At 41.5% G+C, this 19953-nt stretch overlaps 1 protein-coding gene and 1 pseudogene across 1 annotated transcript; both read right to left on the bottom strand.

The window, feature by feature from the left end:
* Nucleotides 1-2927: 2927 nt before the first annotated feature.
* Nucleotides 2928-3831, bottom strand: LOC146693303 (uncharacterized; annotated as a pseudogene).
* Nucleotides 3832-6908: 3077 nt separating this feature from the next.
* On the bottom strand, nucleotides 6909-19893 carry LOC146693302 (uncharacterized). Its single transcript, XM_085429607.1, has 7 exons — nucleotides 19849-19893; nucleotides 9272-9340; nucleotides 9019-9174; nucleotides 8809-8934; nucleotides 7610-7751; nucleotides 7465-7518; nucleotides 6909-7384 (listed from the first exon to the last, which is right to left on the bottom strand). The coding sequence occupies exons 2-7, from the start codon at nucleotides 9338-9340 to the stop codon at nucleotides 6909-6911; spliced, it is 1023 nt and encodes a 340-aa protein (XP_085285733.1). The 5' UTR covers nucleotides 19849-19893.
* Between the last annotated feature and the right edge of the window lie 60 nt (nucleotides 19894-19953).

Here is a 19953-nt window from a genome sequence, read left to right as displayed (position 1 = left end):
TTTTTCACACCAAGCTGCTTGCCTATTGTAGATTCACTCTTCACAGTCTGGTGCAGGTCTACAATACTTTTCCTGGTGTCCTTCGAAAGCTCTTTGGTCTTGGCCATGGCGGAGTTTGGAGTCTGACTGTTTGAGGCTGTGGACAGGTGTCTTTTATACAGATGATGAGTTCAAACAGGTGCCATTCATACAGGTAACGAGTGGGGGACAGAAAAGCGTCTTACAGAAGACGTTACAGGTCTGTGAGAGCCAGAGATTTTCCATGTTTGAGGTGACCAAATACTTATTTTCCACCCTAATTTACGAATAAATTCTTTACAAATCCTACCAAGTGAATTCATGGATTTTTTTTTTCACATTCTGGCTCTCACAGTTGAAGTGTACCTCTGGTGCAAATTACTGACCTCTGTCATCATTTTAAGTGGGGGAACTTGCACAATCGGTGGCTGACTAAATACTTTTTTGCCCCACCGTATAGACGCATCTTTGTTCCCTACAAGAATTATGAGGAAACACTACACAATGTGTTACTCTTCTATCACTCCCAGTTTCAACATTTTGCCCATTTTCTTCTGAACAATTTGCCTGTTGTGCTCGAGTCAGGCTATGAGTGCATTATCACCCCAGGCTGTGTTTCAAAATAGCGCTCTATAAGCAAAGTAAGTTTCTGGGGTGGCTGTAGCTCAGGTGGAGAGCAGGTCAGCCACTAATCCTGCTCGGTGGTTCGATCCCAGGCTGCCTCCTGGCTGCATGCCAAATATCCTTGGGCAAGATACTAACCCCATGTTTGCCTACTGGTGGTGGTCAGAGGGCCCGGTAGCGCCTGTGGCCAGCAGCCTCGCCTCTGTCAGTGCGCCCCAGGGCAGCTGTGGCTACAATGTAACTTGCTATCGCCAGTGTGTGAATGACTGAATGTAGTGTAAAGCACTTTGGGGTCCTTAAGGACTAGAAAAGCGCTATACAAATGCAGGCCATTTACCATTTAAAGTCAGGCAGGGGGGAGAACAAATCTGCAAACCGCTGCAAAATTGAGGTCACTTTTTCTTTTGTTAGATTAACAAGTTCAATGCGGCTCCCTATGTGGATGAGAGCAAGTGGTTCAGAAAATGTGGTAGATTGTGGTGCTTGGTCTTTCCCCCAGTGGTAGGACCTCTATGTACATTCTGATTAAGTTAAGAAGTTTATGTGAACTTATTAGCCTTATGATTTTACAACTGAAACTTGTGTAGATATAGGACCAAATGGCATCAAATGGTTTGACTGTATAGTACAACATACCCCAAAACTTCAACATTTACATACTGACATTATATCTTAGGCTTTGACTTTTACTTCTTCAAGAAGCATGTCTCCTTTCTTAATTTGACTGATCTCACATATGGTGGAATTATATAATGTCAAGTCTGAGAGCACCAGTGATTCCAGAAAATAAACGTGACAGTAACTCATTGGACACAGTATTAGATGATCACTTTTTATTAACAACTCTTTTATGTAATAAAAAAGTGGAATCTTCAAAAACAAATACATATATTATTTGATTATCATTCTATTTATATCATAGTGTTTTGGCCTGTGGAGTATTATGTACCTATACTGTGTTAAGGAATATCTTTTATTTATATTTATGTATTATTCACATTATTTTATTGTACAATGCTTTGGTGCCACGGGCTTTTAGCATGCCTCAATGTCTCACACATTCATGTTGCTAACGGAAGGTATCTCAGGAAGCTGGAAGCAGGCATTCACACGGGAAAAGTTCATCTTTTGTCTTCTCCACTGTAAGAGGAAGCAAGGGAGTGTGAACTTTTCTCTGGGGGAAGACCAAAGGTGTGAAAACAGCTGTGTACTGCCTTTTGGTTCTGTAGGAGGTGTTTATACCCAAGGCTCTGTTGGCTTTATTTAATGGAAAACTTTCACAACAACTGCAGTACATAAGTACATAACTCAGAATAAACTGTATCATCACAAACCAGACATCCAACTTTTAATACAAAGATTAAAGTTTAAACTATAATTCAGATACATTCTGTTGGCATAGAAAATGAAGCTTATGCATAATTTCAATAAGGAAGATGTGTAATAAGTCATTTGTCTGCTTCCCGGTGGCTGCCAGTTTATATCTATTCATTTTCCAGCACAAACTCAGCACTGACATCATTACTTTATTCCAGTTATGCTCTTGCCTGCCTTCACCGAGCATGCCAGCCTCCACTCTGCATGCTTTAAATCTGTTGCTCTTCTGCTTCTGCCATTCTGCGTTTCAGATCCTCAGCTATGCAGCCCGCCTCCTCTCCTTTCTCCTCCTCACCGTGGTCACTCAGAACCCTGTCCCAGCCTCCATCTTCATCACTACCAGCATTTTGACTCTGGGGTGTGGCTTGTGCAAAATCCTGTCACTGCTGAGATTTCTTCTGCTATGATGGGTCATTGGAGTTTAACTGCCTAACAGTTACATTTATTTCTGTACCTCAATAAATCATGCTCAGTTTTTCCACATGATCTCTCCTTATTGAACTGCTTTTGTAGATAAGCTTCAAGCCAGAAAGCAACAACACCTAAACCAAAAATATTATCATCAGAAGTGAGAAAGTGTCTGGACTATCTCCAGCTGCGTTGCATGTATTAAAGATAACTTCAGACACTGTCTGGTTGTCATGTCTGAAACAGGCTGTACAGTCACACAGATAAAAGACAGCAGTCATGTTTCTAATATTACAAATCAACCAGAAAGATTATGAAGATAAAAGCTGTGAGACCCCACTAGAGAACGGATGGCTTGTTATCATTACATTAAGTGATTTAGAAATAAGCTGCCAAGTGGCTGCTGTGGCTGCTGCTGCTGTTGCCTTTCTAAGATGCCCTCCACAATCTTCTCTATTGAGACTTGTGTCAGTGGTGTAGACAGGGCAGGAGGAGGCGGGTTAAAGACGGAAATGATAACCCTCCTGCTGTGAAGTGCCTCGGACAGGAATCCAGATGGGGACCTTGGCACCTTCACCAGGGACATGGTTAAGCTGAAGAGTCCCACCGTACCTAAACATTACACCCTCTGAGAGTTCAGGGTCACTTAGGCAGCCACGCAGAATGTGCACTGCGTCACGTCTTCAGCATGGATGGCTTGAAGAGTGGGACGTTGTTGGGGTCTGTGGCCAGGTGAAAATGGTTCAGGACCTTTTCCACTCTGTTCAGCAGCTCAGTGGGTTGTGGTATTTGGATCCTGCAGTGCTCCCTTATGTGTTGCTTTGTGGGATTAGCAGGATGGATGCCACAGAACTTATAAGCATCCTGGAGCCTCTTCAGGTCTGCCTGATCAACCACTGAGAATGCCGCAGAGAGAAGCTGGCAGAAAGTGCTGAACAGAGGAAGATGCTCAGAGGTACACTCCCGCAAAAATCGCCTCAGGCAGTGGAACAGGTCCAGTTTTACAATAATGTTCTTGTTGTAGTGGGTTCGAGAGGCACAGCTGTTTGCCACTGGTCCAGATGTGGCCGCAGCAACAACAGCAGGAGTGGTTTTTCAGGCATCCCACGATAGATTTTCGACAGGGATGCAGTCTGGGATCTTAAATGGAGCACAGCAATCCCTAAATGTAAGAAATACAAATACATGTAAGTATATGGAATATTATGTGTGTGCATCAAATTGATCTGAAAAAGAAAAACTCAGTTTTTCCAGACAGATTAGCAGTTTGAATGACAACGATGATTACGGTTTTTACCTGTCCACCCAGTGGTAGCCGGCCTTTTCCACTCCTGCATCACTGTACCTCTTGGCCATTCCCTGGTACATGGGCTCCAAGGACCTTTCTGTGTCAGACTGAACCATGACCCATGAAACAATCAGCCAGTTTTCATTCATTATGGAATAACTGGACATGACCCCAGATGCCAGCATGACTTTTCGTGCCACCTTCCTGATGTGGTCAGACCTGGAAATGTGGCCAAAAGTGCCCTGGAGGAGTTTGGATATGGCTGGATGTTGATGGTCCCGCAGTGAGAGCTCTGTACCAAGACAAGGAGTTTGTGCTTGTGTGCTACATATTCCCCCTATTACTGCCAGAGGGTGACAACCCGCAATTATGGTCAAAAACCTGCCAGATCTCTACACTGTGTTCGGGGGGGATTCAGGTCTCTATGGCAACAAAAGACAGCCTGTCTTTAGACATCTCCAGGAGAAAATGTGACTGAAATGATTCAGGCTTGAGGAATGGCAGGGTTTTTGTTACTTTTGATTTTCATGGAACACACACATGCAGGCTGCTGCAGTCTGCCAAGTGCTGCTCAGAATTATTTAATTGTGGTCCAGCTGACTGCAACAGATATTTGACTGATGTGGACACAGCATGATGGGACCACCCAGTAATTCCAACTACACAGACTATATCGATCCTTGGGGGAACAACCTATATATGGCATCAATCTCAATAAAATGTTGTAATAGAAACTGTACTGAATACCTCAATTTGTCATGCAAATCTTGCACCTAGTTCATGAATTCATTACATCTAGGCTGGTCTACTGTAATTCATTATTATCAGGATGTTCTAAAAACTGCCTGAAAAGCCTTCATTTAATCCAAAATGCTGCAGCAAGAGTACTGACGGGGACTAGAAAGAGAGAGCAGATTTCTCCAGTACTGACTTCTCTTCATCGACTCCCTGTTAAATCCAGAATTGAATTCAAAATCCTGCTCCTCACATACAAGGTCTTAAATAATCATCCCCACATCTTATCTTAATGACCTTGTAGTACCATATCACCCTATTAGAGCACTTTGCTCTCGCACTGCAGGCTTACTTGTTGCTCCTAGAGTATTTTACAAGTAGAATGGAAGAGCCATCACTTTTCAGGCCCCTCTTCTGTGGAACCAGTTTGGATTTTGGAGACAGACACTATCTCTACTTTAAAGTTTAGGCTCAAAACTTTCCTTTTTGCTAAAGCATATAGTTAAGGCTGGATCAGGTGACCCTGAATCCTCCCTTAGTCATGCTGCTGTAGGTGTAGGCTGCTGAGGGATTCCAATGAGGCATTGAGCATTTCTTCTTCAGTCACCTTTCTCACTCACTATGTATTAATAGACCTCTCTGCATTGAATCATATCTGTTATTAATCTCTTTCTCTCTTCTGTCTTTATCCTGTCTTCCTTCTCTCAGCCCAACCGGTCGCAGAAGATGGCCCCGCCCCTCCCTGAGCCTGGTTCAGCCAGAGGTTTCTTCCTGTCAAAAGAGTTTTTCCTTCCCACTTTCGCCACAGTGCTTGCTCATAGGGGGTCATATGATTGTTGGGTTTACATCTGTATGTATTATTGTAGGGTCTACCTTACAATATAAAGTGCCTTGAGGCGAATGTTGTGGTGATTTGCCGCTATATAAATAAAATTGATTTGAACCGAATTTTCTCCACAATAGATGTGTGTCGTTTGTCTTCAATGATGAGGTATCTGGAGACTGCTGTCTTCAAAAGTGTTTTGTCATGCTCAATGATGTTGTTTGACCACTGTCACTTTTCTGCAGCCATTGGTATAGCTAATTTGATTCCACCCCATGTTTTACAGGCAATCTCACTTTGGTTAAGTCACCCTAGCACTAGTGGTTTTAACTTAATCCAGATTAATTTAGTACAAGACTCAATAGTCCAGGTGGTAGTAATCACTGATTAGTCTGTGTTTCGGAAAGGGGATTATCAAGAACTGATTAACAATTATAGATTATATAGACGCATCTTTGTTCCCTACAAGAATTATGAGGAAACACTACACAATGTGTTACTCTTCTATCACTCCCAGTTTCAACATTTTGCCCATTTTCTTCTGAACAATTTGCCTGTTGTGCTCGAGTCAGGCTATGAGTGCATTATCACCCCAGGCTGTGTTTCAAAATAGCGCTCTATAAATGGTAAATGGCCTGCATTTGTATAGCGCTTTTCTAGTCCATAGGACCCCAGTCATTCACCCATTCACACACTGGCGATAGGAAGCTACATTGTAGCCACAGCTGCCCTGGGGCGCACTGACAGAGGCGAGGCTGCCGGACACAGGCGCCACCGGGCCCTCTGACCACCACCACTCTATAAGCAAAGTAAGTTTCTGGGGTGGCTGTAGCTCAGGTGGCAGAGCAGGTCAGCCACTAATCAGAAGGTCGGTGGTTCGATCCCAGGCTTCCTCCTGGCTGCATGCCAAATATCCTTAGGCAAGATACTAACCCCATGTTTGCCTACTGGTGGTGGTCAGAGGGCCCGGTAGCGCCTGTGGCCGGCAGCCTCGCTTCTGTCAGTGCGCCCCAGGGCAGCTGTGGCTACAATGTAGCTTGCTATCGCCAGTGTGTGAATGACTGAATGTAGTGTAAAGCACTTTGGGGTCCTTAAGGACTAGAAAAGCGCTATACAAATGCAGGCCATTTACCATTTAAAGTCAGGCAGGGGGGAGAACAAACCGCTGCAAAATTGAGGTCACTTTTTCTTTTATTAGATTAACAAGTTCAATGCGGCTCCCTATGTGGATGAGAGCAAGTGGTTCAGAAAATGTGGTAGATTGTGGTGCTTGGTCTTTCCCCCAGTGGTAGGACCTCTATGTACATTCTGATTAAGTTATGAAGTTTATGTGAACTTATTAGCCTTATGATTTTACAACTGAAACTTGTGTAGATATAGGACCAAATGGCATCAAATGGTTTGACTGTATAGTACAACATACCCCAAAACTTCAACATTTACATACTGACATTATATCTTAAGCTTTGACTTTTACTTCTTCAAGAAGCATGTCTCCTTTCTTAATTTGACTGATCTCACATATGGTGGAATTATATAATGTCAAGTCTGAGAGCACCAGTGATTCCAGAAAATAAACGTGACAGTAACTCATTGGACACAGTATTAGATGATCACTTTTTATTAACAACTCTTTTATGTAATAAAAAAAGTGGGATCTTCAAAAACAAATACAATGCAAAAGCCCTCAAATAAGGCATTTCTTGGGCTTACTGGGAGCAATGGAATAAATTGCACCTTATTTTCAGAGTCCTTTCCCCCTTCACTCATCTTCTCCAGAGGCTCCTGCTGTACTTTTTCTTTTCTCTTTCCTACTTTGGCTTCACTCTTCATCTTCTCCAGAGGCTCTGCCTGTATCTTTTCTTCCTTCCTTTGCCTTTTGCCGCTCATCTTCTCCAGAGGCTCTGCCTGTATCTTTTCTTCCTTCCTTTGCCTTTTGCCGCTCATCTTCTCCAGAGGCTCTGCCTGTATCTTTTCTTCCTTCCTTTGCCTTTTGCCGCTCATCTTCTCCAGAGGCTCCTGCTGTACTTTTTCTTTTCTCTTCCCTTCTTTGTCTTCACTCTTCATCTTCTCCAGAGACTCTTCTTGTATCTCTTTCTCCTCCAGTTGTTCTTTATTTTAAGAAAATAATCATTTACTTACTGATTAACTTAACATTGTTCATATTGTGCAATATAATGTTAATATTTACCTGAGGTTATTATTGCTGCAGATGACATTCCACTTTGGTCTTTCTTGTTGTTATCTAAGACCATATGAGAAATAAATAAATACCACTCCACCTTAAAGTTCTTTGAATTTGTGTATTTTTACTACAGCTGCTGGTTTCCAGTTACCAGATCTTGGTATCGTGTCTTCAAAGAGAGTTGACTGATGAAAAGTGAGCCTCTTCAAGCATCTGGTTTGGTGAATCACCCTTTTTTCTGAACTCTTATTCACAGTCATTGCTTTGTCTTGGCTTACATAGGCCTGCTGCATCTGAAAAATGATGATCGACAAAGAAAAACAAGGTTACTTTAGCTCATCTAGATGTAATGTTCAGATTTGTTATGTAACAACTGGAATTTGGTGTTGTAATCGTAATGAGCTCATCGCCGTTTCCCTGTCCTGTACATATAACACACAGAAATGCAAGAAGAAGAAAAAAATTATAAACCAGTTTCATGTTGGTATTTATGGTTTTAGAAACAAATCAAACGGGAAGGAATGAACTTTAGCCCACTATTTGTGAGTAAAAGCATTTTGTAATAGTGCACCACTATAAGTGCCTGTGCTGATTTGTTAGCAAATAGTTTTTGGACCGTCCAAGTCCTCAGAACTCACTGCTGGTATTATACATACACCAGCACGATCATTAGATTTACTGCAGCTTTCTACTCCTCCTCATGACCTCACTAAAAATGGACTGCAGCTAACTCACCTCTTCCTCAAACACATCTTTTCTGAATTGTCTTTGAATTTATCTGGTGGAGGTTTCCCATCATGTTCCATCCTCTTCGAATAAGCTGAGTTCTTCTTCTTCTTCTGGCTCCTCCCTTTAGAGGTCACTACAGTGGATCATCTGCCTCCATCTTATTCTATCCATAGCCGCCTCCTCGTTCATACCAACCCTATCTATATCCTCCATCACTACATCCACAAACTTCTTCTAAGGGCTTGCTCTTTCCCTCCTGCCTGGCAGCTCCATATGGAACAATATATTCACTATGCCTCTTCTACATATGTCCAAATCATGTCAGCTTTGCCTCTCTAACTTTGTCTCCAAACCACCCAACATGAGCTGTCTCTCTGATGCACTCATTTCTAATCTTCTCCATTCTGGTCACTCCCAAACAAAATCTTAGCATCTTGAGCCCTGCCATCCCCTGCCTGGCCTTGCACTGCTTGTTGCTTTGGATGCTTGACTCCAGGTATTTAAACTCATGTACCTTCAATACCTTTACTCCTTTCATATTTCATATGAGCTGACCATCTGACGTAGAAGAATACAAAGACATATTTTGTTGAATGCATTGAAACAGAGGACAAATTTTACCTTTTCCATGGCCACTTTGTGAATCATTTGTCCCAAATGTTCTGCTTCATCCTTTGAATCATCTTTAGATTCATCTTGTGTGGGTCTGCTATCATGTGTCCCATCCTCTTCAGATGCTGCCACCATCTGTTTTAAGAGAAGACAACAATATGTTTGGCTAATTTTTGATGGATTGATTGTGGAAGCAGTGAAACTGAGGATGAATTTCACCTCTCTTTGTGGCATAGGACACCCAGTTTTGTTTTTCATGGCTACCTTAGGAATCCTTTTACGTTCTTGTTCTTCCTCCTCTTCTGAATAGCCTTCAGATTCATCCTGTGTGGGTTTCCAGTCATCTGTCCCATCATCTTCAGATGAGCTCACAGACTGTTATTAGAGCAGAAAAATATATATTTTGCTCATTTTCCATGGATGTGTGAAAACAACATATTTACAGAAACTTAGCTGGATTTTTCTTGCCCACCTTAGGAACCCATTCTCTTGCTTCACTCTCCTCCACACCTGTCCTATCGCTTTTAGAAAAGATCACCATCTGTTTTTAGAAAAGTAACAAAACAAAACATAGAAAATAAAATAATTTCCAACAGTGCATTTTGAGATCTAAGCATCCCAGAAACTGCACAGACATATGTCAGACATAACTTAAAACCACCAGTATAGGTTCATCAAGGCCCTGAGGGGAAAAACTACGTTTCCCACAAAATATTATGTTACTTCCGGTTTTGGCAGGTAATGGCAGACATGCATCCTTTTTTTTTTTTTTTTAATTTTGTTTTTAAAATTTTGGTCGCCAACGGAGAGTGTTTGGTAGCGCTGTCCTCAGAAAACACCGTTTGTACTGTTTCGAATCATAACTCTGGTTTTACGTGGCCTATTAACACAATTAAGAGAATATCATTTGAAGTCCGCACTTTCAACACAAGTTGAAATGGAGACTGGGGCTGTGTCCCAATTCAGAGACCGCACGCTTGAAGTACGCATTTTGAGTGCGATTACGTCACCGCCACGTGACGACTGTCCCAACTCGAAGCGTACTTCAAATGCGCCGTCGATTTCCCCAAATATCAAGCGTGGTCCGGTGCACGCTTCGTGGTCCCATATATCCCACAATTCATAGCGCGGCGGTGGGTGTGGATAATTTTGCTGCAAAATCCACATAAAATGTAATAAATAAATCATATAATACAAAAATCAACTATTCACATTTCAACTTTTAACTATTTAAATTTTCAGCTTTTTCCTTTTACAAATTTAAAGTGAAAACAACACAAAACACTGCAAACCACAACACAATTAAATATAAATTATAATATGAAAACAAAAAGAACATGTATATTCTCTGTCATATGGGCCCGCATGAATAAACTTTCTGAATCCTTTATCATCTGCAACCGAAAATAGTTGTGGATGATTACTATACCTTTCTATCCACTGCGGTCAAGTGAGCCCTCACTTACGAAGTCGCAGTCAAGCTAGCCGCCCCGCCAGCCGCACCGAAAATGTGGTTGCACTACTCTTACGTATATTACGGTATGGGTGAAGACCGGCTTAGAAACGCAGTGTTTTGTGTCCTGACACTATTTTACTTCACAATCCACTCCCATTTTTAGTGTATCTCCACTTTCCCCCCTGTGATCCACAGCCCAAATTACTGTATGATTCAGAGAAAATTAACAATAAAATTTACCCAATTTACTCAACTATACTTTTAATGTCCTCATCTTTGAGCTCAGATTACAGGAAAACTATAAGAGGTGACGCAGATATTTCACTGGATTATGACTCTGGGTGACCCCCACTCTGCACCCTGTGATCCACAGCCAAAATTACTGTATGGATTTTGAGAAAATTCATAGCAAAATCTTCCCATTATGCTTTACTGTACTCCACATATTGACATCTTTGAGCTCTGATTACAGGAAAACTGTAAGAGGTGACACAGATATTTCACTGGATTCTGACTCTGGGGGACCCCCACTCTGCACCCTGTGATCCACAGCAAAAATTACTGTATGGATTTTGAGAAAATTCATAGCAAAATCTTCCCATTATGCTTTACTGTACTCCACATATTGACATCTTTGAGCTCTGATTACAGGAAAACTGTAAGAGGTGACGCAGATATCTCACTGGATTATGACTCTGGGTGACCCCCACTCTTCACCCTGTGATCCACAGCCAAAATTACTGTACGGATTTTTAGAAAATTGATAGTAAACTTTGCACAATTTACTGTACTATACTCTATATATTCTCATCTTTGAGCTTAGATTACAGGAAAACCATAAGAGGTGACGCAGATATTTCACTGGATTATGAATCTAGGCTGTCTCCACTCTGCACCCTGTGATCCACAGCCAAAATTACTGTACAGTTTTTGAGAAAATTGATAGTAAAATCTTCCCATTTTGCTTTACTGTACTCTACATATTGACATCTTTGAGTTCCGATTACAGGAAAACTGTAAGAGGTGACGCAGATATTTCACTGGATTATGACTCTAGGCTGTCGCCACTCTTCACCCTGTGATCCACAGCCCAAATTACTGTACGGATTTTTAGAAAATTGATAGTAAACTTTGCACAATTTACTGTACTATACTCTATATATTCTTATCTTTGAGCTCTGATTACAGGAAAACTGTAAGAGGTGACACAGATATTTCACTGGATTATGACTCTGGGGGACCCCCACTCTGCACCCTGTGATCCACAGCCAAAATTACTGTACGGATTTTGAGAAAATTGATAGTAAACTTTGCACAATTTACTCTACTGTACTCTATATATTCTCATCTTTAAGCTCAGATTACAGAAAAACTGTAAGAGGTGATGCAGATATTTCACTGGATTATGAATCTAGGCTGTCGCCACTCTGCACCCTGTCATCCACAGCCAAAATTACTGTACGGATTTTGAGAAAATTGATAGTAAACTTTGCACAATTTACTCTACTGTACTCTATATATTCTCATCTTTAAACTCAGATTACAGGGAAACTGTAAGAGGTGACGCAGATATTTCACTGGATTCTGACTCTAGGCTGTCGCCACTCTTCACCCTGTGATCCACAGCCAAAATTACTGTACGGATTTTGAGAAAATTGATAGTAAACTTTGCACAATTTACTGTACTATACTCTATATATTCTTATCTTTGAGCTCAGATTATAGGAAAACTGTAAGAGGTGACACAGATATTTCACTGGATTCTGACTCTGGGGGACCCCCACTCTGCACCCTGTGATCCACAGCAAAAATTACTGTATGGATTTTGAGAAAATTCATAGCAAAATCTTCCCATTATGCTTTACTGTACTCCACATATTGACATCTTTGAGCTCTGATTACAGGAAAACTGTAAGAGGTGACACAGATATTTCACTGGATTCTGACTCTGGGGGACCCCCACTCTGCACCCTGTGATCCACAGCAAAAATTACTGTATGGATTTTGAGAAAATTCATAGCAAAATCTTCCCATTATGCTTTACTGTACTCCACATATTGACATCTTTGAGCTCTGATTACAGGAAAACTGTAAGAGGTGACGCAGATATTTCACTGGATTATGAATCTAGGCCATCTCCACTCTTCACCCTGTGATCCACAGCCAAAATTACTGTACGGATTTTGAGAAAATTGATAGTAAACTTTGCACAATTTACTCTACTGTACTCTATATATTCTCATCTTTGAGCTTAGATTACAGGAAAACTGTAAGAGGTGACGCAGATATCTCACTGGATTATGACTCTGGGTGACCCCCACTCTTCACCCTGTGATCCACAGCCAAAATTACTGTACGGATTTTTAGAAAATTGATAGTAAACTTTGCACAATTTACTGTACTATACTCTATATATTCTTATCTTTGAGCTCAGATTACAGGAAAACTGTAAGAGGTGACACAGATATTTCACTGGATTATGACTCTGGGTGACCCCCACTCTGCACCCTGTGATCCACAGCAAAAATTACTGTACAGTTTTTGAGAAAATTCATGGTAAAATCTTCCCATTTTGCTTTACTGTACTCTACATATTGACATCTTTGAGTTCCGATTACAGGAAAACTGTAAGAGGTGACGCAGATATTTCACTGGATTCTGACTCTAGGCTGTCGCCACTCTTCACCCTGTGATCCACAGCCAAAATTACTGTACGGTTTTTGAGAAAATTGATAGTAAACTTTGCACAATTTACTCTACTGTACTCTATATATTCTCATCTTTGAGCTCAGATTACAGGAAAACTATAAGAGGTGACACAGATATCTCACTGGATTATGACTCTGGGTGACCCCCACTCTGCACCCTGTGATCCACAGCCCAAATTACTGTACGGATTTTTAGAAAATTGATAGTAAACTTTGCACAATTTACTGTACTATACTCTATATATTCTTATCTTTGAGCTCAGATTACAGGAAAACTGTAAGAGGTGACACAGATATTTCACTGGATTATGACTCTGGGTGACCCCCACTCTGCACCCTGTGATCCACAGCAAAAATTACTGTACAGTTTTTGAGAAAATTCATGGTAAAATCTTCCCATTTTGCTTTACTGTACTCTACATATTGACATCTTTGAGCTCCGATTACAGGAAAACTATAAGAGGTGACGCAGATATTTCACTGGATTATGACTCTGGGTGACCCCCACTCTGCACCCTGTGATCCACAGCCAAAATTACTGTATGGATTTTGAGAAAACTCATAGCAAAATCTTCCCATTATGCTTTACTGTACTCCACATATTGACATCTTTGAGCTCTGATTACAGGAAAACTGTAAGAGGTGACACAGATATTTCACTGGATTATGACTCTGGGGGACCCCCACTCTGCACCCTGTGATCCACAGCCAAAATTACTGTACGGATTTTGAGAAAATTGATAGTAAACTTTGCACAATTTACTCTACTGTACTCTATATATTCTCATCTTTAAGCTCAGATTACAGAAAAACTGTAAGACGTGATGCAGATATTTCACTGGATTATGAATCTAGGCTGTCGCCACTCTGCACCCTGTCATCCACAGCCAAAATTACTGTATGGATTTTGAGAAAATTGATAGTAAACTTTGCACAATTTACTCTACTGTACTCTATATATTCTCATCTTTAAGCTCAGATTACAGGGAAACTGTAAGAGGTGACGCAGATATCTCACTGGATTCTGACTCTAGGCTGTCGCCACTCTTCACCCTGTGATCCACAGCCAAAATTACTGTACAGATTTTGAGAAAATTGATAGTAAACTTTGCACAATTTACTGTACTATACTCTATATATTCTTATCTTTGAGCTCAGATTACAGGAAAACTGTAAGAGGTGACGCAGATATTTCACTGGATTATGAATCTAGGCTGTCGCCACTCTGCACCCTGTCATCCACAGCCAAAATTACTGTACGGTTTTTGAGAAAATTGATAGTAAACTTTGCACAATTTACTGTACTGTACTTTATATATTGACATCTTTGAGCTCAGATTACAGGAAAACTATAAGAGGTGACGCAGATATCTCACTGGATTATGACTCTGGGTGACCCCCACTCTGCACCCTGTGATCCACAGCCAAAATTACTGTACGGATTTCTGATAAAATTAAATCCTATTCCATTACCAAACAAAATGAGTTCATTGAAGTATTTGCTTAACTACAAGAAATGTCTTTCCACACACAATTTAAATTTTTCAAAATGTCATTCACACACCACCTCAAGTATCAACTTCAGTTTTAGACATTATTTATTCAGTGCTTAATCACAACAATAGTCAACTTAAGGCACTTACATAATAAGTTAAACCTTACAATAATACATACAGAGAAAAACCCAACAATCATATGACCCCCTATGAGCAACAGTGGGAAGGAAAAACTCCCTTTTAACAGGAAGAAACCTCTGGCAGAACCAGGCTCAGGGAGGGGCGGCCATCTGCCTCAACCGGTCAGGGTGAGAAATTACATTTCTCAGATTACTGATTTCTCATATTACTACTACACAGTTTAGATACACTCAACAAAAATATAAACGCAACACCTTTGTTACTGCTCCCATTCCCCATGGGATGGACGTAGAGACCGAAAATTCATTCCAGATACACAATATAACCATCCCTCCCAAACAGTGGTCACAAATCAGTCCAAATGTGTGGTAGTGGGCACATCTGCCATATTGAGATAATCCATCCCACCTCACAGGTGTGCCACATCAGGATGCTGATCTGACATCATGAGTAGTGCACAGGTGTACCTCAGACTGCCCACAACAAAAGGCCACCCTGGAATGTGCAGTTTTGTCTCACAGCAAAATGCCACAGATGCCACAAGCAATGAGGGAGCGTGCAATTGGCATGCTGACAGCAGGAATGTCAACCAGATCTGTCGCCCGTGCATTGAATGTTCATTTCTCAACCATAAGCCGTCTCCACAGGCGTTTCAGAGAATATGGCAGCACATCCAACCGGCCTCACAACCGCAGACCTCGTGTAACCACACCAGCCCAGGACCTCCACATCCAGCAGGTTCACCTCCAAGATCGTCTGAGACCAGCCACCCAGACAGCTGCTGGAACAATTGGTTTGCACAACCAAACAATTTCTGCACAAACTGTCAGAAACCGTCTCAGGGAAGCTCAACTGCATGCCCGTCGTCCTCATCGGGGTCTTGACCTGACTCCAGCTCGTCGCCGTAACAGACTTGTGTGGGCAAATGCTCACATTCGATGGCGTCTGGCACGTTGGAGAGGTGTGCGCTTCACGGATGAATCATGGTTCACATTGTTCAGGGCAGATGGCAGCTGAGAATGTCCCAGTTCTTGCATGGCCAGCATACTCACCGGACATGTCACCCATTGAGCATGTTCGGGATGTGCTTGACCGGCGTATACGACAGCGTGTACCAGTTCCCACGAATATCCAACAACCTCGCACAACCATTGAAGTGGAGTGGACCAACATTCCACAGGCCACAATTGACAATCTGATAGACTCCATGCGACGATGTGTTGCACTGCATGAGGCAAATGGTGGTCACACCAGATACTGACCGGTTCTGGGTCCCCAGACCCCCAATAGCGCAAAAAACTGCACATTCCAGGGTGGCCTTTTGTTGTGGGCAGTCTGAGGTACACCTGTGCACTACTCATGATGTCAGATCAGCATCCTGATGTGGCACACCTGTGAGGTGGGATGGATTATCTCAATATGGCAGATGTGCCCACTACCACACATTTGGACTGATTTGTGACCACTGTTTGGGAGGGATGGTTATATTGTGTATCTGGAATGAATTTTCGGTCTCTACGTCCATCCCATGGGGAATGGGAGCAGTAACAAAGGTGTTGCGTTTATATTTTTGTTGAGTGTATCTAAACTGTGTAGTAGTAATATGAGAAATCAGTAATCTGAGAAATGTAATTTCTCACCCTGACCGGTTGAGGCAGATGGCCGCCCCTCCCTGAGCCTGGTTCTGCCAGAGGTTTCTTCCTGTTAAAAGGGAGTTTTTCCTTCCCACTGTTGCTCATAGGGGGTCATATGATTGTTGGGTTTTTCTCTGTATGTATTATTGTAAGGTTTAACTTATTATGTAAGTGCCTTAAGTTGACTATTGTTGTGATTAAGCACTGAATAAATAATGTCTAAAACTGAAGTTGATACTTGAGGTGGTGTGTGAATGACATTTTGAAAAATTTAAATTGTGTGTGGAAAGACATTTCTTGTAGTTAAGCAAATACTTCAATGAACTCATTTTGTTTGGTAATGGAATAGGATTTAATTTTATCAGAAATCCGTACAGTAATTTTGGCTGTGGATCACAGGGTGCAGAGTGGGGGTCACCCAGAGTCATAATCCAGTGAGATATCTGCGTCACCTCTTATAGTTTTCCTGTAATCTGAGGTCAAAGATGAGAATATTAAAAGTACAGTAGAGTAAATTGTGGAAAGTTTACTATCAATTTTCTCAAAAACCGTACAGTAATTTTTTCTGTGGATCACAGGGTGAAGAGTGGCGACAGCCTAGAGTCATAATCCAGTGAGATATCTGCGTCACCTCTTACAGTTTTCCTGTAATCTGAGCTCAAAGATGTCAATATATAAAGTACAGTACAGTAAATTGTGCAAAGTTTACTATCAATTTTCTCAAAATCCGTACAGTAATTTTGGCTGTGGATCACAGGGTGCAGAGTGGAGACAGCCTAGAGTCAGAATCCAGTGAAATATCTGCGTCACCTCTTACAGTTTTCCTGTAATCTGAGCTCAAAGATGTCAATATATAAAGTACAGTACAGTAAATTGTGCAAAGTTTACTATCAATTTTCTCAAAATCCGTACAGTAATTTTGGCTGTGGATCACAGGGTGCAGAGTGGCGACAGCCTAGATTCATAATCCAGTGAAATATCTGCGTCACCTCTTACAGTTTTCCTGTAATCTGAGCTCAAAGATAAGAATATATAGAGTATAGTACAGTAAATTGTGCAAAGTTTACTATCAATTTTCTAAAAATCCGTACAGTAATTTGGGCTGTGGATCACAGGGTGCAGAGTGGGGGTCACCCAGAGTCATAATCCAGTGAGATATCTGTGTCACCTCTTATAGTTTTCCTGTAATCTGAGCTCAAAGATGAGAATATATAGAGTACAGTAGAGTAAATTGTGCAAAGTTTACTATCAATTTTCTCAAAAACCGTACAGTAATTTTGGCTGTGGATCACAGGGTGAAGAGTGGCGACAGCCTAGAGTCAGAATCCAGTGAAATATCTGCGTCACCTCTTACAGTTTTCCTGTAATCGGAACTCAAAGATGTCAATATGTAGAGTACAGTAAAGCAAAATGGGAAGATTTTACTATCAATTTTCTCAAAAACTGTACAGTAATTTTGGCTGTGGATCACAGGGTGCAGAGTGGAGACAGCCTAGAGTCAGAATCCAGTGAAATATCTGCGTCACCTCTTACAGTTTTCCTGTAATCGGAACTCAAAGATGTCAATATGTAGAGTACAGTGAAGCAAAATGGGAAGATTTTACTATCAATTTTCTCAAAATCCATACAGTAATTTTTGCTGTGGATCACAGGGTGCAGAGTGGAGACAGCCTAGATTCATAATCCAGTGAAATATCTGCGTCACCTCTTACAGTTTTCCTGTAATCTGAGGTTAAAGACGAGGATATTAAAAGTACAGTAGAGTAAATTGTGCAAAGTTTACTATCAATTTTCTCAAAAACCGTACAGTAATTTTGGCTGTGGATCACAGGGTGAAGAGTGGGGGTCACCCAGAGTCATAATCCAGTGAGATATCTGCGTCACCTCTTACAGTTTTCCTGTAATCTAAGCTCAAAGATGAGAATGTATAGAGTACAGTAGAGTAAATTGTGCAAAGTTTACTATCGATTTTCTCAAAATCCGTACAGTAATTTTGGCTGTGGATCACAGGGTGAAGAGTGGAGATGGCCTAGATTCATAATCCAGTGAAATATCTGCGTCACCTCTTATAGTTTTCCTGTAATCGGAGCTCAAAGATGTCAATATGTAGAGTACAGTAAAGCAAAATGGGAAGATTTTACCATGAATTTTCTCAAAAACTGTACAGTAATTTTGGCTGTGGATGACAGGGTGAAGAGTGGCGACAGCCTAGATTCAGAATCCAGTGAAATATCTGCGTCACCTCTTATAGTTTTCCTGTAATCTGAGCTCAAAGATGTCAATATGTAGAGTACAGTAAAGCAAAATGGGAAGATTTTACTATCAATTTTCTCAAAAACTGTACAGTAATTTTTGCTGTGGATCACAGGGTGCAGAGTGGAGACAGCCTAGATTCATAATCCAGTGAAATATCTGCGTCACCTCTTACAGTTTTCCTGTAATCTAAGCTCAAAGATGAGAATATATAGAGTACAGTAGAGTAAATTGTGCAAAGTTTACTATCAATTTTCTCAAAAACCGTACAGTAATTTTGGCTGTGGATCACAGGGTGCAGAGTGGAGACAGCCTAGATTCATAATCCAGTGAAATATCTGCGTCACCTCTTACAGTTTTCCTGTAATCGGAGATCAAAGATGTCAATATGTAGAGTACAGTAAAGCAAAATGGGAAGATTTTACTATCAATTTTCTCAAAAACTGTACAGTAATTTTGGCTGTGGATCACAGCATGCAGAGTGGGGGTCACCCAGAGTCAGAATCCAGTGAGATATCTGCGTCACCTCTTTCAGTTTTCCTGTAATCTGAGCTCAAAGATGAGGACATTAAAAGTATAGTTGAGTAAATTGGGTAAATTTTATTGTTAATTTTCTCTGAATCATACAGTAATTTGGGCTGTGGATCACAGGGGTGAAAGTGGAGATTAACCAAAACTGGGAGTGGATTGTGAAGTAAAATAGTGTCAGGACAGAAAACACTGCGTTTCTAAGCCAGTCGGCACCTATACCGTAATATGCGTAAGAGTAGTGCAACAACATTTTAGGTGCGGCTGGCGGGGCGGCTAGCTTGACTGCGACTTCGTAAGTGAGGGCTCACTTGACCGCAGTTTCTATCCCTGGCTCTCTTTCTCTCTCTCTCCCTCTGGCTGTTCCTGTGCTACTGAGAGTAACTACCGCCCCTCCCCCCCTCTGCCCACGTGCAGAGTGAAGCGGAAAAAACGTGCGGGAGAGAGAGAGAGAGAGAGCGAGAGAGAGAGAGAGAAAGAGAAAAAAACCCGCGTGACGGCTCGCGATAAGGAGCCGGCTCCCGTCGTTCACGTCAAAGAGACGGCTCTAAGAGCCATTTCGTTCGCGAACGACCCATCACTAACACACACACACAACAGCAGCCCCTCTCGCTTGGTTTTTGCATTTGCGCTCGCTAACAACGTGTTGCTGGCGCTCTCAACATTTCTGCCCGTGCGCGCTCAACTCTTTCTCTACACCGTTATATTTGTGCCACAAAAACAGCCAGACAGGACAGGGTTAAAAAAAAAACCCAACCATAAACAAGCAAACGAAAAAAACCCGACAAGGTACCTGTTTGTACTCATGTAACTTTTGAAAGTTAGCTTCATACCTGAGAGCTGGTACCTTCAAACTCTTTCTTCTTTCTTTCTTTCTTTCTGACAGTCGTATTGGCGGTTGGCAAACAATTGAAAGGTGCATTTACCTTCAAATTCAT

This window comes from Copadichromis virginalis, linkage group LG14 (assembly GCF_057382275.1).
Source record: "Copadichromis virginalis isolate Kocher_CV1m ecotype Utaka linkage group LG14, C_Virginalis_male_GT1.1, whole genome shotgun sequence".
NCBI lineage: Eukaryota > Metazoa > Chordata > Actinopteri > Cichliformes > Cichlidae > Copadichromis > Copadichromis virginalis.
The sequence above is the reverse complement of the archived record's forward strand: the minus strand, read 5'-3'. Positions and strand labels throughout refer to the sequence as shown.